Source organism: Sceloporus undulatus, chromosome 5 (assembly GCF_019175285.1).
Source record: "Sceloporus undulatus isolate JIND9_A2432 ecotype Alabama chromosome 5, SceUnd_v1.1, whole genome shotgun sequence".
Lineage (NCBI taxonomy): Eukaryota > Metazoa > Chordata > Lepidosauria > Squamata > Phrynosomatidae > Sceloporus > Sceloporus undulatus.
Genome location: NC_056526.1, coordinates 127,713,381 through 127,738,060, shown reverse-complemented (window position 1 = coordinate 127,738,060; position 24,680 = coordinate 127,713,381). Strand labels below are relative to the sequence as shown.

The 24,680-nt window shown below is 38.0% G+C and overlaps 1 protein-coding gene across 2 annotated transcripts in view; it reads right to left on the bottom strand.

Annotated features, from left to right (window-relative positions):
• Positions 1 to 24,680, bottom strand: part of MTNR1A (melatonin receptor 1A) — a 94,350-nt gene that overhangs the window by 58,162 nt on the left and 11,508 nt on the right. Inside the window, exon 2 of one of the 2 annotated variants that reach the window (XM_042469997.1) lies at positions 24,306 to 24,503. In XM_042469997.1, the coding sequence (XP_042325931.1) occupies positions 24,306 to 24,369 (64 nt within the window). In that variant the 5' untranslated portion in view covers positions 24,370 to 24,503. The remainder of the gene's footprint in view (positions 1 to 24,305; positions 24,504 to 24,680) is intronic. The other variant, XM_042469998.1, reaches the window with a different exon arrangement.

Genomic DNA, 24,680 nt, shown 5'->3' with positions numbered 1-24,680 from the left:
AGATGGCCATCCAGCCTCTGTTTAAAGACCTCCAAGGAAGGAGACTCAATCAGTCTCTGAGGACGTGTGTTCCACTGTCAAAGAGCCCTTACTGTCAGGAGGTTCCTCCTAATGTTGAGGTGGAATCTCTTTTCCTGTAGCTTGCATCCATTGTTCCGGGTCCTGTTCTCCGGAGCAGCAGAAAAAGAGCGTGCTCCCTCAATATGACATACTTTCAAGTATTTAAACAGGACTATCATATCACCTCTGAACCTTCTCTTCTCCAGGCTAAACATTCCCAGCTTCTTAAGTCATTCCTCATAGGACATGGTTTCCAGACCGTTCACCATTTTAGTCACCCTCCTTTGGACACACTCCAGTTTTTCACCATCCTTTTTAAATTGTGGTGACCAGAACTGGACACAGTATTCCAGGTGGGGCCTGACCAGAGCAGAATAGAATGGCACTATTATTTCCCTTGATCTATACTTCTATTGATGCAGCCTAAAATTGCATTGGCCTTGTTAACTGCCACATCACACTGTTAACTCATGTTTAATTTGTGGTCTATTTGGACTCCCAGATCCCTTTCACATGTAGTCTCGTTCAGCCAGGTGTCCCCCATCCTACATTTGTGTATTTTATTTTTCCGCCCTAAGTGCAGTACCTTACATTTCTCTGTATTGAATTTCATTTTGTTATCTTTGGCCCAACTTTCTAGTCTATTCAGGTCATTTTAAATTTTAATCCTGTCCTCTGGGGTATTAGCTACTCCTCCTAATTTGGTGTCATCAGCAAATCTGATAACTATGCCCCCAATTCTGTCATCCAAGTCATTGATAAAGATGTTGAAGAGCACTGGATCCAGGATGGAACCCTGCGGGACCCTACTGGTCACTTCTCTCCAGGATGAAAAAGAGCCATTGTTAAGCACCCGCTGGGTTTGGCCAGTCAACCAATTACAAATCCATTGAACAGGTACATTATCTAACCCACATTTTGCTAGTTTGTTTGCAAGAATGTCATGGGAAACCTTGTCAAAAGCCATAATGAAATCAAGATATACTATATCCACAGCATTCCTTCCATCTACCAAGATGATAATTTTATCAAAAAAGGAGATTAGATTTGTCTGGCATGGCTTGTTTCTCTGAACCCATGTTGACTTTTTGTGATTATGGAATTGCCTTCTAGATGTTCACAGACTCTCCGTTTAATGATCTGCTCCAGAATCTTTCTTGGTATTGATGTCAGAGTAACTAGACCATAATTGTTGGGATCCTCTTTTTTCCCATTTTTGAAGATGGGGATGTTTGCCCTCCTCCAGTCTACTGGGACTTCTCCTGTTCTCCAGTTCTCAAAGATTATTACCAGTGGCTCAATGTAAAGCTTAACCGTTTGACTACATGATTATTTTCACTGCTGAGAAAACTGGTCAGTGGAAAGCAGTGACTACTGAAATGGCTGCCACAGCACTGTTCTGGATGGATGCACTGAGTAACCCATAAATGTGAAATGTGTTTTCTGGTAATAATATTCCAAACTTTGGTTTTGATGGCATGCCTCTACTTTCTTTAGAAGTGATTTACAAATTTAGTTGCTGCTTTCTTTGGTCTTATGAACCTCTTGTTTATCAAAGATAAAATGAATGTTATTCTATTTCATAACATGCTGGAATGCATTTAGCTGAAGGGCATGCAAACAATTTGAAACAGTGGAAATTCATGATATATGATTTACTGGTGCCACTGATTTGTAAACATAGCAAAAAAAATGTCGTATTTATGAGAAATGACCCATGAGAAATATTAACTGCAGTCTTGACAGAGCAGGGTCTGACAAATGTAGTGGGCAATGCTGTGAACTATGGCATGTTGTCAAAATAACCCCGCCTTGACCAATGAGAGATTTAGAATCTCTGGTCTATCAACATTGGCAAAGAGTGAAGATGTACAAGGAAAAACATGAGAGTTAAGTCACATCACATTCTCAGGCTATGGTGTGAGAATTGTTCCTAGTTTCACATCACAACTGAAAACAATCTATAAAGCAGTGAATCAAAGTGCTCACTTGGCCATCTGCCTTCCCTTTCTCCCTATGCTTCAGGAAGGTTGCCTCAGAACCTGAACTGTGATTGTTTGTTTGTTTGTTTGTTTATTGGGGTATAACCACCAGAATCTCACAGCCAGCATGCTTGTTTGGCCTTTTAAAAAAAATGTTTATAAAAGCACCACATATCTGCCCTTTGTGTTCTTTTAAAACACCATATGAATATTCATCAATTTATTTGTTGCCCACTATATTCCATTTTAGAGGAAACATTTGGGTAGTTTTGGTGCAAAAGCCAGAAAATAATATATAAGCCATGCATTTGTTGCACTGCCAAGATGTACTGAATATCATGGATTAAAAAACAATAAGTTATTAGTTCCCATGGCACTCAAGTAAGCCAAGCCATCATCCCACCCTGGTTTGATGGGAAGTTCTTCTTTCCCATCAAACACAAAAGTTTATTTGTTGTTAGACCATTAAATCATATGCAATTAATTCTAATGTTTAACCTTTCAGAGGCAGGAAAAACAGAGCATGGGCATGATCTGGCCAAAGTTAAGCATTGTAATTCCTACCAATTTCACCAAGAGGGTTAATCTCATGCAGTCAGTCACATATAGTTCGAAAGAGCCTTGTAAACAAAGCCCTGCTTGATCTGAGAAATCCACAACTAGAATTTCTAGAAGATGGCTTTCCAACCAAAATAGTTATCCACCTTGAGAAGCAACAAGTAAAAGCTGAGCACTGCCCTCCTGGTAACAGGTTGCATTGTTGATCTACTCTTACTATTAAGTAGTTCTTCCTCATGTTCAAGCTGAAATCTACACTCCCAGAACACAAATTGATTTGACCTAGGTGTGCTTTCTTGGGCTTTAGGGAACAAAATAATGTTTAATGTTTTCCAGAGAAAATAACAACATTGTCTGGATGATAGCCAAACCAAATTTAATACAGATGACAAGCAGAAATCCTGTTTTTGACACTTTATCAGTACCTCAAGCCAAATTATATATTCCTCACACTTTATGCTACCCCATAGAAAATAATCAAATTGCACAACAAAGTGAAGCTTACCCAGATATTTAATGATCATAGATGATTTACATAACTTTAAAGTGAGTAATGAGACATTGAAATAAAGAATATTTATAGCTTGGCATGATCCTTAACTCAAAATAGAGACTGTAGTCAAGAAAAGAGAAGACTAAGACATCGAAAAGCAGCTATAAAAGAACTAGATGAGGTCCTCAAGTGTAAAGATATATTAGTAGATAACAAAGTCAGAACTATCTGTGCCACAGTATTTTTAATATCTGTGTATGGTTGGGAAAGATATACAGTGAAAATAGCTGAGAGCAAGAAAATCAGCATATTTGAAATGTGGTGTTGGAGGTGAATTCTATGGATACCATGGACTGTAAAAAGACAAATGAATAAATGGATCCTAGAATAAATCATGCCCGAACTCTCACTAGAAGCCAATATGACTAACTTAGAATGTTGTACTTTGGACATATCATGAAATGATATGACTCGCTAGAAAAGATGATAATCAAAGTGGAAGGCAGTAGGATAAGATGAAGACTGCATTACAGGTGGATTGACTAACGGCTGAAACAGACAGCTCTTTTACACCGACTTCTAGGTGGCTTGGGAATGCAGCGTTTACATCTGCATGCTCCTAAGCCACCCAGAAGTCGCCTGGCCAAATGGTGACATGGTGTTTACTTGTCATACACCGCAGGAGCATCATGAAGCCAGCTTCCAGCTATGGTGCACGTGGAAAGCTGGCTCTTTACCGCTCCTTTTTTTGGCAAGCTTCAAGATGGGGCTGTGGCGTGCAGTTGCCATGGCCCCCATCCACCTTCAGAAGGGGCGGCTTCAAGCCACCTCTTTGGGGAGGTCTGTTTTGTCCCTTAATCAAGGAAGCTACAGCCCTGAGAATGTAAGTACTGAGCAAGGCAGCGGATAACTGGAGAATCTGAAGGTCTTTCATTCACAAAGTCACCATAAATGGAAGTTGTCTTGATGTCAAATGACAACAAAAACTCAGAAACTGAAAAGCTCTTTGCACACAAGCCTGAAAAGTAATTAGAGGTAAATAAGCCAAACTGTTCCATACTATATATCAACTATGTAAAAGTACAAAAACAATACAACAAATGAGATAAGAAAATTACAAGATTTGACTTGGTGCTGAAACAATTCCTGTGTTGGTGTCTGAGAGCCAATAATGTGCTCTCGGTTGTTGAGACATGCAATACCTGAGCTAAGTGGAGTAGAGCATCCTTTAATAACTTTAAGTTATGGGAACACTGGTATAAGAAGAGATGCTCCTGAAGATGTGTAGGTTCCAAGCCATCTGTAATTTGAGATTGCTGAGGCTATCTGAAAGACCATTATGTATCTTCTCTTAACAATCTACCCAAATTCTAAGTTCTTCAGGGGATGTGCTTCTTTCAATCCCACCACCTTCAGAGGCGCATTTGGTGGAAAGCAAAAGAAGGCCTTCTCCATGACTGCTTGAGATTCCCTTCCTAGAGAGGTGAGGCTGGATCCCTTTTTGCTATCCTATTCCAGCAATCATTTGAGAACTGGATGTTTTACATAATGGTTTTTCAGTTATAGTGCTGTATTATTTTATACAGTTTTAATTCTTTAGATACTTTTTTTACGTTAGCCATATGTGCTTTTACTTGCATCTCTTTTTATTCTCTAAGGTGCCTTGAGTCCTGCTCTTGGGTAAAAGGCAGGATATAAAGAAATTTGTTTTCTCAGTATACAAGGCATCTAATTTGTTATCTCAGTATACAAGACATCTAAATCCAGTCTCAACTACATAGATACATGCAAGATTGTAGGGCATTTTGGGACTGCCAACTTTTGTAACACAAACTTCATATAATTTACCAATTTTTAATTTACCACTGGAGATCATAATATTGTTTGGATGATTAAATCTTGTATTGCTGATCACTTGTTAAAATGTGAGGCTGCTACTCAGTAGAATTATGTGTGCAATGACTTTCTTTATGTACTTTTTTTTCTAATAAATATGTCCAACTGCCATTTATGGTTAACATCAAATTAGAACCCCAGGCTTAAAGGAAATCATAGCAATGATGCAAAGGACAGTGTGGTCTGACATTACCCAGAGCAGTATCATTTGCAAAGCACTAGAGAAGGAATGGGCAATTACCAGTGGTCTGGGGACTGCTTCCTAGGTTGGCCAAGGGTTCAAGGGCTGCACTTTTTTGTTCTTGTTTTTAAGGATTTTTTTAAAGTTTAAAATACATGCAAATTTTCTGCATGCATGTAATACAGATTAAAAATTAGCTGAATTGTTAATGAATCCTTAATTGCTTATTAATTGCAATAAACAATTCTAAACTCATGGAAACGTTGAAAGATCCAGTTGCTGACTATTGTAGATAGCAGCTGTTTGAGTGTAGTAATTTTCTATATGTTCTTTATTTTGGGTTTTTTCTTCTTCTTTTAATTCCTTTGACACTGCTGCAAATTGATGGTACTGTAATGTCTTCCTTGTTCACATATATTAGTAGCAGCTAATATGCAGCTGACCTTATTCATGTTTTCTTTCCTACATGTTGAGTACTATCTCTCTTGACAATGGGAAAAGCTTCATTCTGACTTGCTTTTAGAGGACAAAGTATTAAAACTTAACATTGCAGCCTTAGAAATTCAGAAGGAATCTCTATGGAGTGAAATAGAAAGCAACCTTAAGGAATTATATTTAGAATTAAAGCTTAAAACTCCATATTCTTCAGGGTCATATTATACTAAGAAGCAAAATATACAGAAACCATGCAAATTATAATCATGCAATGATTAGTGCAAGCTTCTGAATATGTATTTTTCCTCATATTTTAGATTTTATTCTCTTTATGTTTCACTCCCTTCCCCTATCATCTTTCAAATGAACAAGGGAGCTATTTTTTTCATTTGCAGTTTTGAGCATCTGTGTAATTATTTTCAGCTGAAGACACTGCTGCTATCAAAACCCATTGTTCTATGAGTATTTAAATGTGAAACCAAGGATTAAAAATTCACAACAGCAAAATAAAAAGAAGTAGGGAAGTTCTTTGGAAAATCAAATCCATTCTGCCCTTTCAAGTCACAACATATGAAGCTACTTTTATAAGCTACCACTAGGCCCTGAGGATTATAGCAATCAATGGCCAGTTCGGAAGGCACTCAAGTCTGCTGTTGCCATATAACTCCAGATGTCTGGATTATCTAGATCCATTTCAGTTTGGTTTCTGGCCTAGACTGCCCTCTTGGATGATCTAGGCTAGGGGAAGGCTAGAAGTTAGAGGACACTGCCAATTCACCTGGACATCTTGTTGGCTTTAAATAGTTATGGTATAGTTCTGAACCAAACATCCAACATACCAAGAATTGGATGGATTACAACAACAACAACAACAACAACAACAACAACAAATTTTAATTCGATCATAGACCAGTATAAAAATAATACAAATATAATATAATATAATATAATACAAATATAATATAATATAATATAATATAATATATAAAAAAGAAATAATGTACAAATCAGAAACAGAAACAAGGAAATCCAAATTGGATGGATTGTGCTTTGGGGGCTATATTTTTCTCCAAGGAAACTTGTCATGGGTTTAATCTGATGTCATTTTGGTGATAGGACTGATCTTCCTTATTCATTCAAGGATGAGCTACTATTCTGTTCCAATGGCCTAAGCAATTCACATCTTGAGTCCTAGTTGATTAAATTGATATCGTCTAATTGGGACTAGCAATTGGATTTAAACTTATCTTTTTTTATGCTGACCTATCATACTGTTATCTTTAATATACTGTGAACTGAATCTTTTAAAGAAAATATGTAAACTATCTTTCACTTATTTTACCTATTTAGTCCGCTTATTTTAATTTCATTATTTTACTCTATTTATTTATTTTATTTTATACTGCTCAATGACCAAAATAAAGATTTATTTATTTATTTATTTATTTAACTAAGATTAATAAAATACTCATATTATTATTATTATTATTATTATCTAAACTATCCTGAGAAATGTCAGACTGAAAAAATTCTCCAAGTAGATACAAAAGTGTAACAAAAGACACACACAAATGTACATACATACATTCCATTTAACAAAGAAACATTTTTTCACCAAGTGACAAACATATGAAATATTACTTAATATTAATATTACATACCATTAATATTATGGCCTTTTTTTCTCTCATATTGGCTTTTTTTTACTTAATGGAGATCTCCTAATGAATTTAATGGGACCCGCTTACTTATCCAAAGAGATGCATAGAATTGCCTTGTAATTAGTAAATATCCTAGGCAATTAAAATATATTGGTGATGTTACCAGTTTACCAGTACCAAAGTTACTAATATATCCCAACAGCCTAGTTATAGCAAGGTATTTCCCCCTAAAGCTTGAAGAACCTGTCCTGTAAAAGAGAAATAGAAGAAAGGAACAATCTTTTCAATTCTTTCAATAGTCTTTCACTGTAGCAGTGAAGAGAAAATGAATTTGTTTGTCATTTCATGACCAAATCATTTTCCCTCTGACAACCCTCTGTCTGGGGAAAAATACCACCCTTGCTCTATTTTCTTTGCAGTTATTATTGTAATTCTTATATATGATACTTATTAGAAATGAAGAGACTGAGGCAAATGACTAATCATTCCTAGAGAGATTGGAATGGCCTGCACTTTGAAGCCATTTGATGTAGAAGTCATTTGAGAAGAATATATGGGAAACTTACAGCTGCAGTTTTTGAAATCTTTTCCATTTCTCACCCCAGTTGCACATTATGTTTAGCACACTCTACTGTGTAGAGAGGCAATAGCCTCAGGAATACAAAAGGATAAAAGGCCAATGAATTTGGTTATTTTTGCTTTACTGACAGTGAACCACCATACACAAGATGATTTGGGTTTTCTATCAAACAAAATATGAACATTCTGTCAAAACACTATCATTTGGTAGAAAATTACAGTACTGTTTTAATGCATTTTTTTCCTTACAGGTCAGGGGAGTTCCAAAGAGAGTAAATGTTAAAAAGTAGGAAAAGTTTGTTTCAGCATTTATGATGCAGGTCTCAATACACCTCCAAATCTGGGATTTATTTCTGAGTAGATGCACAAAGTATTGTTAGATGTCACTCTCAGCTGTTACTAAGGACCGGTACAGACGGGCCAAAGGAAGTGTGGCGCCGCCGATACTAGGGTTCAGGAGTATGCAGCAACCACATGCTTCCGAACCCTAGTATGTACAGGCGCTGCCATAGACTGCATGGCCCCGCCCAGATGGGGCATGCGTCCATGACACAAGTGCTGTGCAACGTCTGCATGTTCTCTTTGGAGCGGAGGGAGCCTACATAGTTTGGTTGCTGTGGGCTCCCTCCGAGGAAAAACAGGCAGCTCCAGACTGTCCTTTTGGCAAAATTTTATAATGATTTCATACATTTATAATTATCTTATCTTATTTTATTTTACTTTTCCCTCATTGTCTTTTTAATATAATTTTATAAGTGAAAACTATTGTATGTGATTGCTGTTTGTTGATGTTTGATCAGTTGATCATAATAAATTAAATGAAATGGGGCAGTTTGTCAAGCCCCTAAGCTTCATGTAAGGAGCCCTGCTAGCGCAGTGGTTAAATGGCAATACTGCAGCCAGAAGGTTGTGAATTCAATCTCAGGAAGGGTTCTAAGGCCCACTCAGCTTTCCATCCTTTCATAGGTTGCTAAAATGAATACCCAGCTTGTTGGGGGCAATTGGCTTACACATTGTAATAATTAATAGTTATTTGTATCCCGTCTCTCCCTGTATTGGATCGAGGCGGGTAACAACAAACAAGAGAACAATAAAAATGCTACACAACAACCCTCAAGTAAAAACATAGCAAAACATCCTAAAACTCCGTCCCACCCTAAAATAGAGTTAAAATAGCAATTCCCAATACAATGCTCCCAATAAAATCAATAAAATCAATCACAATCACAGTCCGGTGGGAACAGCTATGCCATTGGAGAGTAAACATTCTGAGGAGGTCAGTTTGGGAAGGCCTGCTGGAAGAGATCCGTTTTTATTGCCTTCTTAAAGGCCTCCAAAGATGTTATATGGCGGATCTCCTCTGGCAGGTCATTCCAGATTTTTGGAGCGGCAACAGAAAATGTCCTCTGGAAAGTCGTTACCAGTCTGGTTTTCTTAGACTGCAAGAGATTCTTCCCAGAGGACCTGAGAGTGTGGGAAGGATTGTATGGGAGGAGGCGTTCCCTCAGGTAAGCTGGACCCAAGCCATGTAGGGCTTTATAGGTAATGACCAACAGCTTATACTGTGCCCAGAAGCTAATAGGCAGCCGGTGTAGGGATTTTAAAATAGGTGTGATAGAATCAAATTTAGAACTCCCTGTAACCAATCTGGCTGCCATATTTTGGACCAGTTGCAGCTTCTGAACGAGGCATGAGGGTTGACCCATGTAGAGCGCAGTGCAGAAATCGAGACGAGAAGTTACTAGTGAATGTACAACTGTTTCTAGGTTTTCCCGTTCCAGGAAGGGTCGTAGTTGGCATATCAACTAGTTAGGGAGTGCTGGTTCACTGGTAAGCAGTATAGAAGTGTATTTACTATTACTATTTCTATTGCTATGTGACAATAGCAAGGCTATGCTGGTCAACATGGTGGTTCTTCTTTCAAACACCAAGTAGGACTAATTTAACTACAGTGGGCCCTCCTTATACACAGATTTGCCATACACGGGTTTGAGCATCTGTGGATGGCAAACCCATATTGTCCCCAATGATGGTGGGTGTGCACACATGCCGCCATTGGGGACAAAATTCCCTCGCCTCCTGATCTCTTCTCCCTTCCTTCGTTCCTTCCCTCCCTGCTTCCCTCCTCATCAAACCACCACGGAAGGGCCGGATGGCGGTGTTGGAGGCCTTGAAGGCCTCTGGTGCTGCTACTCTACCTCCTCCTTGCTGCCAAGCCTTGGCCTCCTCACCATCGCCGCCACCGTGGGAAAGGCCATGTGTTGGAGGCCAAGAGGCCTCCAGCACCACCACCAGCCTCCTCGCCACCACCACTGGAGAAGGCTTGTTCTAGCCATTCTCACTATGATACCACACTAATTCTCACAACTATAAATTATTAGTGGCCCAAGCATGCCAACAGAGATGACTTTATTACTTAAAAAAATGAATAAAATGACTTTACATTAAAAAATTATCTCCATTCTCCTAGGTTTTTTTTTTAAAAAAGATCAGATAACTCAGCATTAGACAGCTCACTAATCCTAGCCAAAGACACGATGTTTCATCCAGTCTGTTTAAAGTTTGATTCTTTTAGACCCAGATAAGTCAAATGGGACTGCAGCTTCTCCAAATTCCATCTGTATTCCTATTGTACATTTTGTTTTTATCAGGCTGACAGATTTTGTGTTTCCATCACCCATCATACACATTTATTTACACACTTTTATTTATACAGCTTCGGATTACATTTTCCTCTCTGATGAAAGTATGCGTGTGGTGTACGTTCCAACTGGACATAATTTTAGCCCTTCACATTTTAGAAATGTATGCATGGTTACATTTGTACAAACCATACAATAAACATTGTGAACATGCATATTTCTGAGGTATCTGTTGACATTTGTCCAGTTGACAGCTCCTGGCTCCCATGTCAATGGTGGTGAATCTGCTCTGGATTTAACTCTGAACTTTAAAAGAGCTGTTCAGAATTATGGACCTTGGATAGTTCCTTTAATTCAGAGCAACTGTCCCCACCACTGACATAGTGGTCACAAATGATAACACTACTGGCTTCCTAACTTTTTCCCCTCAAATTTAAAGGTGATGTTGACTGCAGAACCAATCTTCTGCTTTCTCTCTCCATAAAAATAATTCTCCCCAGTTGCCAATCGTTTTGTTTTCTCCCATTAGAGAGAATGATGGTGTCATATAGTAACTGCACATCTCTAAAACTAGAATCAATTGATTCTTCTTGCAGCTTCTGTCATAATCACTGAAGCCATGTCACCATAAACCTTTCTAAAATGGATTGTGAAGTGCCATGCCAAACTGTAATTCATGATGACAAATCATTCTGATGTCAGGAATGCTGAAGGCACAGTTCTATCCAGAGCAGAGACATATATTTGGGCATGTCCCACTCATTTGAATGGCAGAGCGGGCAAGACACTTTGGAGGACAAAATAGTGTCCTCTTTTCTTTCATATATGGAAGCAAGATGATCCTGCAGATGAATTTTACTTCATCCCTGGCAATGGAACAGAGCCTTCTCCCAGACTTGTGGCAGCAAGATAGTTTCAGAGTCACAGGACAGAATGTGTGGCATACCTGTATCTATCAACAGAAGGAACAGCTGAAGGTTCTGGAGACATGCTAGGAGACTGCCGCTGCTCCCAAACACCTGCAGCCTGAGGCAATCACCTTGCTCTGCCTAATGATAAGATCAACCTATGCACAGGGAACAGTCCTGGAGAACTGCACTGTAGAGGTTTATATAATGGGTAATTACAGATTGTAGAGATGAGGCTGAGATGCCTCAGGCCATAGCCAACCTGTAATTAAAGAGGAATTTTAACTAATGGCAGCTGATGGCTTCCAGGTCTGTAGGTGAAGGAAAAGGTAAGAGGTTGACCATAAACACACAATAAAGCAGAGTCAATCTAGAAGAAAAGTATTATAAAAATTGAGAAAATGCAGGGCTATTAAGCTCTGGTGCTCTGAAAGAAAAGCAGATTAAGCATTACCAGAACAATGTGAAGTCAAAGGCTTTCATGGCTGGCATCCATAGTTTTTTGTGGGTTTTTCGGCCACAGATGCTGGTGAAATGTCAGGAATAAACTCTTCTAGAATATGCCCACATAGCCTGAAAAAACTCACAAAAAAAATACCAGAATACTCTGACTCTTCCATTGACTAACAAGCACTTTTTAGTAAGAACGATAGCATCTGAAATGTAACATCTGAAATGTAAGGAAAGGGTTCATCATATACAGTTTTTACATGGTGCTCGCTTGGTAATTTTCAATTACAGCAAATACAGATTGCTGTTTTATGTTTGGTTAATGTACTGCAATATCCTCTTTTGCTTTTCTATATATTGCTGTATGCTGTTACCAGTAGATTTTCCAAAACTACTATTAATGGTAAAGAGTATCCTTGATTCAGTTCCAGATTTCTTAGGATGAATGTCAACATTTGGATTGGCACTGTATCACAGATGTACTGCCCCACTGAAATGAGAGCCAGAAGCCAACCCTAACTTTAATCTCGCCCCCCCCCCCCCTTTCATACTACTGTCCATCAAAGTCATGGTATGCAATAAGAATAGAGCTCATTTTTACTGAAACAGAAAATAAGAACAAAAAGAAAATACTGTTACCTTCCCCGATTCCAGTGAAACAGCAGATAAATATTTAATTACAATTCCAAAAGGAGCAAACTTTCCAGTTACTAAATAGGATAAATACAAACCAGAGTCTCAAATACTGTTCTGCCATCAGAAACTCAAGAAACAAGAAGAGACCCTTTTGGAGTACTGCTTAAAAATGTTTTTTGAGCCAATGTGTTAATGAATGATAATACAGAATTCTGCTTATAAGAAAAACAAACCAATTCACAGCTCCACTGGTAGCCTATGAAGCACTCTCAGCATAAGAAAACTGCCAAGTCAGTCTCAGAGAACATTTTGGTAGGAAAGATCTGAACAAACACTATGAGTAACAGTGAGAGGTTTGACAAAACTATGACAGTCTAATCTCAAAGATACCAACACAAAAAAAAAAGGGGGGGGAGGGAAGGGAAGGAAAAAAGCTGGATAGCATTTGCACAATGCTAGGGCCTAAAGCAGAAATTAAGGTGGCTTTGAGCATTACTGGCAGGATCATTAGCATCATTCACTAGCTTACACAGGAGATTATCAAAACACTCTCACCATTGGCATACTCTCACCTAAGGAGACATCCAGAGACCTTTGCTAAGCCCTACATTGCCATTTGAGTTGGGCCCAAATGCAGGCATGTGCCTTCTCCTCTCCAATTCACTGATGACAGTATTTGGTGTGCCACTGTTGTGCAAACATACATATAAACACCTTTATGCTGAGCCAGAGAGCTCTGTGACAGTTGCAAATGGTTGGAGATAGATGCCCAGGCTATTAAACTGTCTTACCGGGGGTGGGGGGGGATCTAACTTCTTACACCTCCAGAACTCACCTACCAATCTTAGGCCAGAAACAGAAGGGCCTAAAAAGCTGGCTTCTGCGCGGCATGGGGGCATGGTGTTTAGATGATGCATCCCCCAACCTGTGCAGAAGCCATGCTTTGGTTGCTCCTGGGCTGCCTAAAGTGGCCCAAACCTGGTCCCAGGAGGAGTAGATCCTTTCTGCTCCTTGCTGCGGTCCATTTGGGACCACAGGGGGGGCCAGCATGGAGACCATAGCGTGTGGTCGCTGCAGTCCCGGGGCACTTCAGGCGTATAAACTTCCTTCTTGCTCATCTGTTCCACCCCATAGTAACAAACCATTTTACTATTTACTTGCTAAGAAGTAAATTTAGCCAAACTTCATTACTGTTGATCAGGATGATCAAGTTTAAAGACTGACCCTGAGGCAGTGGCATCACTGAGGGTTGGCATCACCTGGTGCAATAACTCCTCCTATAGCACACCATAGAAAATCCTTAGGGTTTTTTTGTTTGTTTATTTACTAATGTTACTCGTAAATTGTAATTCCCATATATATCACTGAATGTAATGGTAATAGTTGTGATATAAAACAACTAGCAAAATTAAAATTACATTATCATGCAAAATTTAAATTACAATGCCATGTAAACAGCCTAAATGTATTTACATGTACATAGTTTCATATACTTAAATTGAATATTTGGTAAGGTGATGTTTTAAAGACAATTTTAAAAGAATAAAAGAATAAAAATAAAAATGTACATTTTAAATTTTAAGTTTTTTTAAAAAATCTGGGGCCTCTTCTTTCTCCTCCCACTGAGCCTCATCCCACTCACCCGATCCCTTCAGCATTTAAAGGAATGCAGGCAAATGCCACTACCCATTTCGACCAAAATTGGGGAGCAATGGTGTCATGCCCCTTTAGAGTGTCACCTGGTGTGACCTGCATCCCCTGAATGATGCCCTGATCTGAGGTAATTTGTTTATATGACTCTGGGAATGAACCAGTGCTATATGCTTTCATTGTGTATATGCATGGCAAGGGACTGGACTGCAAGACCTTGTGGTCTCTTCCAACTCTGATTCTATAATTGATATCCAACACATCTATGTTTCTTTGGAAACATAAAAAGTCAGAAATTGTCCCTTAATACTTCATTTGGCAAGTTTCAATTTGCCAGCAACTGCTCCTAAACCCCAACTTCAGTATCATTCACAGATGTACTAGATGAATAATTTGTCTCAGGAAAAAAAGTCACATCAACAATGCCAGTATTACAGAGCCAATTTTTGCAACAATCTTTTACAATTGGCCCTTAGTATCGATCAACTTTCCATCTGCGGATCTGAGCATTTGCAGATGGCAAACCTGTGTTGTCCCTAATGGTGGTGCATGCTTGTGGCCGTGCTGCCATCAGGGACAGTCCCATGGTGGTGCATGCACACAGCCATGCCGCCATTAAATTCTGTAATTTCCAATGGAGGCACAGTGCATGTATGCACTGCCATGGGACAATGGGGGCTGTCCCTATTGGCAGCACGGCCACAAACACACACCACCACTGTGGACAACGCAGCTTTAACATCTGGACCCTCCCCCCCCAAGAATACTGAGGGTCAATGGTTACATAACAAAGAAAGAAGAGTAGACTAAGGTTTACAAGCTATTATCAACTCTCTCTTCAAATTCTTCCTCCCTCCCATTGTTGGCTTTAAGTATTACAGCTTCATGGATTCTAAAGAGGTTACTGCTTATCCATCATTTGAAAACCTGCTTCAGCTTTGGTTTAAAATTTCAGCAAAACTGGTACAATGCTAAACTGTTTCATGTTTCACACACACACACACACACACACACACACACACACACACACACACACACACACACACATATATATATATTACACACACATATACACACAATATGAAGGCTGCATACTGTTGAATCCTGGAGTTTGTAGTATTGGAAGGAGTATTTAGAATTCTCAACCAGAGAATTCTAGTGCTTTACCAAATTACGAACCCCAGGATTTCACAGGATAGAACCATGACATTTAAATGGCTCCATAATGCTATAATTGTTTAGCATGAAAGGGCCCCATGTGGGGTATACAAATTGCTACAGAGCAGTAGGAGAAGAAATGGTGAAATGATAAGTGGCAATGAGATAATAATTTAAACATGTGCTAAGGACAGCATACTAAGGATTTGCCATTCCTTTCCTTGGAAGCCAGATTTTTTTAAAAAGCCATTACAATCATTTCCCCCTTTTCTGTGACAAGCTGTTTTAATGGAAGCATTTAGCTCAGAATCAGTAGATAGAAATATTATCATCCTAAAAGTTATCCACAGCCATTAATATTTTACAAGACACACTGAAGAAGAATACACTTAGAAATAGTATCACTTTTATTTATTTTTTTCTGAGGAGAAAAACATTGGGATAGCAATAACAAAAAAGACAACATTATTTACAGGTGGGGAAGAATGGATATTGTTACAAATCATTACCCACATGGTCTCCAAATTATCAACCAATAAAAATAATTTGCAAAATGTAACCTTATTATAAGCTAGTAGAGGGCTGTAATTATCTGAATGCCTTATTATTAATCATTACATTCTAAAATGACCAGCATTTCAATGTTACTAATAAAGCTTAATTAAACGAATCTGCATGTCAAATATGCAGATTTATACAACACAAATATAATTCCAGTGAAATACGTCTGATACAAATGAAAATACATAAAAGACATTTTATGTGTTAACATTTCAAGTGAATCAAAAAGCAGAACCAAATACAAATATATCACAGAAATAAACAGAACTAAAAGTTAGATAGCAAGTAAAATATAATCAACGAAATAATAGGTTGCTTCCTTATTTGAAGTAATATATTTGCTTTTTTGCAATTACTGGGACTAACTGAAATCCATCTGTTTCATACACTTGAATAAAACAGAGATAAAATTTGACTGAGCAGGATGGTCTTCAAGCTTACCCAGTATTTTTTTTTGGGGGGGTGGGGGTTACACTGGCCAGAATCCCCTCTGCTATTATAACAAACACTTCAACTTTGTGTAAGGTAGCCTTTTCCCCAAACTTGTGGCCCTCATAACTATTTCAATAAAATTCCCATTGTGAATCAGCCTGGCAACTGCCACATCGATTGGGTTTTTGGGGGAACTCTAGCATGCTAGCAGGCCACAGCTTGGGCTGAATCTATAGAACCAGTGTGAAAAAAGAGCTGTTTGCTAAACTGCGGTTGTTGTGTGTTGAATAAAATGACTTCCTTTAAAATATACAGTCAGCTCCATGTCCACAGATTCTGCATCTACAGCTTGAAACTATTAAGAAAAAATCCCCAAAGCAAACCTTGAGTTTTGCCATTATATATAAGGGATACAGTTTTTCTATGCCACTGTATATAATGGCATAAGTATATATAACTTGCTTTGACCATCTCCCCCCAGCCCCAAGTGGAAGACATACTCTGGAGCTCACCTCTGTGCCTGATACCAACTATGGCCAGCTGTAAGCAGCATCGAGGGAGTCCAAGGCCAGGCTTCAACAGCCTCATGGCTTTCCTCTGGACCATCCAGCCACCAGCCTAAGAAGGAAGATGGACCCTGAGCTCGCCTCCTGCCCAGTACCAACTAGGGCCAGGTTAGGCGAAGTCTGGCATTTTACTGGTTTTGTATTAAGTGTTTAATTGAATCTAAGTTGAGGAATTTGCTATTATCTTGCAATGTTTTTGGTGGTCTTCCATTATTGTATTATTACTGTCCTAGTATTTGTATTCAACAGTATTTTTTCTGCTAGGTGATAGAGTTATTATTATGTAATGTTTTGGGAGTATATGGGACTATGGTCTCCTGCTGCTATTATATTATTATTGTCTTAGTATCTGTATTGAACTGTATTTTTTGCTGCTAGGGGAAAGTTGATATTTGTTAGTTAGATTAACTATGTTAGAGTATATTTTAATTTATTATGTTGATACTGTGGATTTTGTTCTTTGTATATTTTCTTATATATTTTCCTTGCTTTAGACATTAGGTTTATGTTTTGTATTCTGGCTTATGTTTACTGTATGATTATTTTTTGTATCTAATGTTCTTGTTGTAATCCGCTTAAGCAAAATAGAAATTTATTATTATTATTATTATTATTATTATTATTATTATTATTATTATTATTAGCATCCACCAGGGATCATGGAACCAAACCCCAGCAGATATCAAGGACCCCACTATGTTTTGGTTCCTAAACAAACAGCATTACTAACAACCTAAAAACCTATGATCGTTTTATAACTGTGCATGTTTTTGTACCTGTCAGTTAATCCAGTAAAACTGCCTATGGTTCACTCAGTTATTACCACTGACTTATACTTTGCTCATAATTATGCACTGAAAGAGAAAGACCTGAGTAGGACATTCAGGAATGTTAAGACGTAAATGATCAACTAAGGGATCTAGAGTATATGTGGTTGGTCTCATGCCTTGTTGTGTTTCTTAGCTGCCCTCTAGTTGACCAGCCATCTGCCATGCAATCTTCCTCTCTCTCCCCTGACTTCTACCTTTCCTAGCATTATTGTCTTTTCTAATGAGTCATGCCTTCTCATGCTGTGGCCAAAGCATAACAGCCTCAGTTTAATCATCTTAGGCTTCCAGGGAAAGTTCAGGCTTGATCTATTCAAGGATCCATTTGTTTGTCTTTTTGGCTGTCTGCTATATCTTCAGCACTCTTCTTCAGCACCACAGCTCAGATGAATTTATTTTCTTTCTGTTGGCTTTTTTCACTGTCCATCTTGATGCCTATCTTCAGCCTATTCAAATATAGCATGATTTACTTTGGTAAACTTTAAAAGAATTGTGTCTCAAATCTTATTGGATCACTGATGAAAAGTAAAAACACCTCTGTGCAATTAGCTAGGATCACAAAAACTACTTCACCCAAGTGCTGGAGAGGATGCAGCACTAAGGGGACCTATATACATATGTGGTTAGAATGCCCCAAAATAAATCAGTTCTGGTCTGATATTGTAGACATCATCTCCAAGATAACAAAACAAAGGGTGAATTTTTGCCCATGACTACTAATTCTCTCCCTATTCCTTGCAGAAAACAAAATGATGAAACACAAAGCTTTGATCATCTTCCTTATAGCAATAGCCAGATTGGAAATCACTAAGAACTGGAAAACAGGTGAACGTTTAATAGAAAATTGGTGGAGGAAAACCTGGGACATATGGCTGATGGAGAAACTCACAAACAATATAAGTCAAACATCATTTACTGAAAAATTGTTCCTTTTCATAGACTACATCAGCATTCTGGAAAGACATTCTACATGAAGTCTCAACTGTGCCAGGATCTGATTAACATTGGAATCTCATCAATATTGTGGACCTTTTAAACTTTCCTCAATGCTCTTCTTCTGCATTATCATATCCATATCATTACTGATTTGTTATTTTGTTATTAATAACTGTTAGACGAGCATTGCTGTTTTTATATGTTGGCATTTTATACAATTCCTGAATTGTAATACAATAAAATTTATATATATAGAGAGAGAGACACTGATGGTTTGAAAGATCATAGCTGCTCCTTCTTTCGCAGCTGTGACAATTGTCGGAGTATTCCTGTATGTAGCTTATACTCCAACCACAGATTAACCACGTGAATGGTCTTTGATGCCATCCAGCTATGTTGCATAGCCAAACAAAGTACAGAAGTCTTCACTACCCCACCCCCTGCCCAATGCCCCAAAAGTATTTGCACAGTATAATTGGGGATTAAGCATTGTTCCAGCTGATGTTAGGATTGGATTGTGGATCTTACCACCTTCTGTTAGCTCCAGAATCTTTTGCTCTTAATTACTCATTATTTGATAATGATGGACAACCAGTGGTTTGATCTGATTTCAAAAACTAGAAATTGTCCGTATTTTTAAACATCCATCATTCCATGTGATCCTAATGTTAATTCTCTATAGATATATACTTCCTAGTCTCAGTGAGGCTCCAATACTACTAATCTAACATCCCAATTTGGCTGGTATTAACAAAAATGATGGTATTGATCAACAATGCTGAACATCACTCAGCAAGGGAAAAATTGATCTCTGTGCCAAGACAAGAGGACAGCTTATTTATTTGGCAGTTTTAATCATAAAATTAAAATGACTGCTGGGCTTGCAAAAAGCTAAATTGTTATAAAGCAAGATGCCATTTCTGTGCTTCTTTACACTGTACAAAGGTTCCGTTATTTGAAGCAAGAATATTTCCTCCTGTTATAAGAACAAGCCCTTCCATTAAAGAATGATAGCTTTTGTTTTAAAAAGTTTCCTTCTATTCAGAGAAAGCTCTTTCCACTGGAAGAAAGAAACATCTGGATGCAAATCCGAGGTTTCTGTCCATTAGCTGTGGAACCCTGGCCAGATGTGGCCTACAGTGGTTTCCTCATTCTGCCACATGTTTCTTTCTTTTCTGTCTCCTGTGATCAGAAATAAGAAGCTATTTAAAGTCTGAGTGGACCAAGGCCACCCAGTAGATTTCTCAGCTCAGACAGGGCCTGAACTATGTGCTGTAAAGCTCCAAGCTAGCACTTCAACCGTTATACCACACTCCTCACAACTCACACTACAGATACCTGTTTTAAACTGGGTCTGGGCTATAAATGAGAGAGGGGGCAGATATAGATGTAGAATTAATCAAATGGTGAACCACAGATCTAAACCAAAATGTGGGGGAAATGCTTAAAAGAATGGCAAAGAGCAGACTATCCCAGGATGAGCTCATCTTATTTAATGTGGTCATTGTATGGTATTATTCTTAGGTTCCCCCCCCCCCCACTCCGATTTGGAAAGTCATTTCACAATTTAATTGACATAAATACTAACAGACTTATAAAAATAATTTTCAACATCCTTCAAGTGATTTTATTTACACCAGGACAGGTAAAGAGAGATACAGGCACACATATATGATTTCTACCTTTGCAAATATTATCTTTGATAGCTGAAAGATGTATCTGCAATACATATAAAGAACTGTTCCAGACAAATTGTTACCGTAATATGCATGATAAAAATTTTGACTCCCAGTTGTTAAAAAAAGGAGGAGGGGGGACACATAAATCAGTTAAGGGAATTTTGCTGATCAAATACTGAAGCCTCTAATTTATTCAAATGGCATCTAAGGCCTAAGGATATATACAAAATATTTCAATAGTCACAAGATTATAGAAACAGCAATGCTCTTTGCATAAGCTTGCAGGGATGTTGGATGCACAACTGAGAAATAAATCCAATTTTAGTCCAAACTGTGGGAGACTTGTTGAAATTTGTTATGCTCTATTCTAGCTAGTGTTAAAACTGCAATCAGCCATAGGATATGGAAATAAAAGCAGAGATACCCAACTGTAGGGGCATTCTGTTTGTATTGTTATCAGCAAAACTAAGGCAGATACAGGGCAACTGACAGACATAGTTCACTTGAAGCCACTCCCTCCCACTCCCATTATATCTGTACCCACAGCACTCTCAGTCCATTTCCCTCTGCCCAAGGATAATAGCCACCTGGGAAAGCAGTAATATAGTAAGGGGTAGAAACTTCCAATGCATCCCGTGAGCTACTCAGCTGATATACATATGCTTTTTCCATCAAGAAATCATGCACTAGACTACAAGCCAGGAAGTTTTGCTTTGCATACCAATTGCTACCAAACAGATGACCTGTCAAGAATCCCTCTTGGGTGCCCTCTACTAACAGTTCTTCATCTCCTTTACCCAAGTGATTTGTCATTGGGGAGGCTTAGCAGGCAGTGGAAGGCTGGCACTTGATCCCCTTGAAGTCTACCACACTGCAGAATCAATGCAGTTTAACACAACTGTCATGGCCCAGTGCTATGGAATTCTGGGATTTGTATATTTGCAAGCTATTTAGCCTTCTCTATCAGAGAGCTCTGGTGCCACAACAAACTACAAACTCCAGGATGAAGCCAGGACAGTTAAAATGGTGTCAAACTGCATTTATTCTGCAGCGTGGCAGCAGCCTAAATGAGTTTATACCTGTCTCTGGAATTGGCAAACTTATTTTCCTTCACCCCACCTTATTACCTTTTGTCTGGTCATGTGAATCCTACAGGGCTTTGGATCTGGTGGTTCCTTCTCCATAGTTTCTCACTTTCTTGTTCTTATTAAACGGTTCTGCTGCTAGGATTTGCCACAGAGGGTTATGAAAGATATTTTAGGAGATGAACAGAAAAACAAGAAGGAACTTGTGCTAAGTTGTCACAGGTGCAGACAAAAGAAATGTGGGGTGGGAGAATCATGGGAATGTTGCACAAAGGATTAACTGTGATCAGTTTGCAATGAAAGAAACAGTACATAATTCCAATGAATTTCCATTGATTTCAGAGTCTGAACTACACTATGTTTTCTTGGATCGTACAAAGAACAATTCTCAAGAGAAAAAAATAACATATGTAATAGAAAATTATATTTTTTTTGCATAATTAAATGCATAATTGCATTAAAATAACTATTTCTCCCAAAACTACAAGTACTTATTTGGTTGCTTATTTGATTGTGCCACTTCAAAAAATTACAGAGTTGGAAGGGACCTTAAAGGCCATTTATATCCTGTCATATTGCAAAATGCACTCAAAGCAATTTATGAGGAAGCTAAAATCCAAATCATATGTGTGTGCATGTGTGCACATGTACATTCATCTGTGTATCTCTCTCTGTAGCACCATTGGTTAAAAAAATCTATTAATCAATAAAAACAAGACAATAAAAATCTAGACAAAAGAGCAGTGAAGTAAGTAATTTTAAAGGCTGTCCTGTCCTGTTAAAAAATATTACAGATACAAGGGAAGAGTTCAAACTTTGCCAAGTGCATAAAGATAGCAAAAAGGGCATATTCAGAAAGTCTGCATGCCACCAATGAACAGAAACTGCTTCTGCTATGTACAAATCAAACCTCTGAGGGCAGGAAATGCTCAGATAATGTCCTCTGTTCTACAAGGTGCACAAAGATTAATTTGTCTGATAAAAGTATTTAATCTACCTATGAGATGTACCACAAAGTTGTTCTGCCAACATACGATTCCAGTGTTTTTTTGAATAAATTGGCTATAAACCTTATTTTAGAGAAGACAGTCTGATTTGGGTCCAATATGGAGAGAAACACAAAATAGATAGATAGATAGATAGATAGATACTGTAAATCTATTTGAAGGGTTGTCAGAAGACAGTCCCTTATCATAAGGCGCTCTCTGTTCAACAGGATATTTAGTTGAAATCTAGTTTAAACCTAAAGGGAAAAAAAAGATGGCTGGGAGCTTGAAATTGCCCATCAGTAGCTATAGCCCAGACTGGAAAAGAAGAGTCAGGCAGGTCACATAGCCATAGGTTTCCATGCTGAATTTCTATTTAAATCTTAAAAAATTGTCTAACATTGCATATTTACAACACAAAAAGCTGCATTTTAAAAAAACTGAAATATATTTCTATTTTGTGTTCAAAATTAAAATACTTCCCTTTATAAGAGATGTCAGCGCATCACATTTTAGAGTAAAATATTGCACATGATGTTTTGATTTGCACAGACACTAAATCAAGAACACAGTGTGCTAGGGCTCCAATACCAGAAGGAGCACCTCTCCCTATATATAACTAACTCCCCTACCAGTGCAGGCAATACAGTGTGGACAGACATGGAACAAGGCCTTCTCCCCTTGAAGGTTTGATTGGCAACACTGATGGTTTCCTTCTGGATTCAAGTTAAGACATGACATTTTTGTAAAGCTTTTAATTTATTTGAAATGTACATAGTTTTTGTTGTTGCAGCATTTTAAACTACAGCAGCTTTAACCTGTTACCATGTTTTTTTAGCCAACACAAGCAATTTTATTGTTTTAATCTGGGATTCTTTTACATTGTTTGTTGCCATGACATCCCACTATAAAGGGCTGCATATAAATATTTAAATAAAAAAGTAAATAAAATGACCCAATCAAAACCAAGCATATGGCAATAGATACTACCAGAAACAAGTATCTATATTTTTCCCAAGTGGAAAACTCAATTCGTGCAATTTATATAATCCATGACAAGGAAGCAAACAAGTGCCCAACAAGAATGTGTACATTACCTAATCATCACTCAATAATGGAAGAAAAGAAATGTAAAATCACAGATTATGGAAGCATGAAAGAAGGACACTGAGATGTGATGGACATGGAAGGAAGGAAGAAATCAACAGGTGGCAACTGCTCTATCTAGCTGTTCGTTCACAAACCAAGGAACAGAGGACTTTATCACATGAGACAGATCCCATGCAGAAACTGGATTTAAAGTGAAAACAACCCACAAAGGTGGGTTGTTTTTCACACGACATTTGGGGTTAACCCGAACAGAAAGTAACATTAACCTGCAAAGTAGGCATCAATGGGAAATAACACGACATTAACCCGAATGGAAAGGCAACAAAACCCGCTCTATTTTAACTTCGGGGAACTTTCGCAAGTAAAAAAGAAGGGAGTTTGTTGACTTTCTGTTCGGATTAATGTCACATTATTTCTCATTGACATCAACACATCTGAAATGTACACATAATGTACACTTTTGTGGGTGTTTTGTGGACTTTTAAATCCTGTTTCTGTATGGGATTTAACCAATTTGCCTGTATGTGATAAAGTCCAGACAGAAGTAAACTTTATTCCCATATACATTTTAGTAAATCATAAGGTTGTATTTAATTTCTTTTGTACTAGTATATTACTATGAAATTTACATACCTCAAGTTTCAGAATAAAATTAAAAAATATTTTTTCCTGTTTTATCCACTCACACAAAAGATTCAGCAATACACACCACAATCCTATACTCAGAAGAAAGTCCCATTGAGTTCAGTGGGGCTTAATCCCAAGCAAATGGAAACAGGATTGCAAACTTGGTTAGATGTCTCCAAACACCAACAATTTACACAATTTTCTTACCATTTAAGTTACCTGAAGATAGGCAAATCTGAAATACAATTCTCCATTGTGATCCATCGTTCATCCTCTTCCATTCATATCTTGAGTTTGCCTGTTGGTTGACTGTCTTCTAAAAGTGAAATTATGCTTGCAATGATCCAGCTGTTTCTCCAGTCATCCATTGTTCCCCAAGATAACCAGAAGCAGTTCAAAAGACATCTGGAATAAGGACAAGGATTTTCTTACTCCAAAATTCAAGACAAAAAAAGTGTTTATTATGAAAAATAAGGCAATGGCAAGTATTATGCTGGAAACAAAATTGAATTTAAAAAGGAGACCATCAAGAACAATGAGGGTGAAAGCGGTAGTTTGACTGCCAGAAGAGGGTTCAGATCC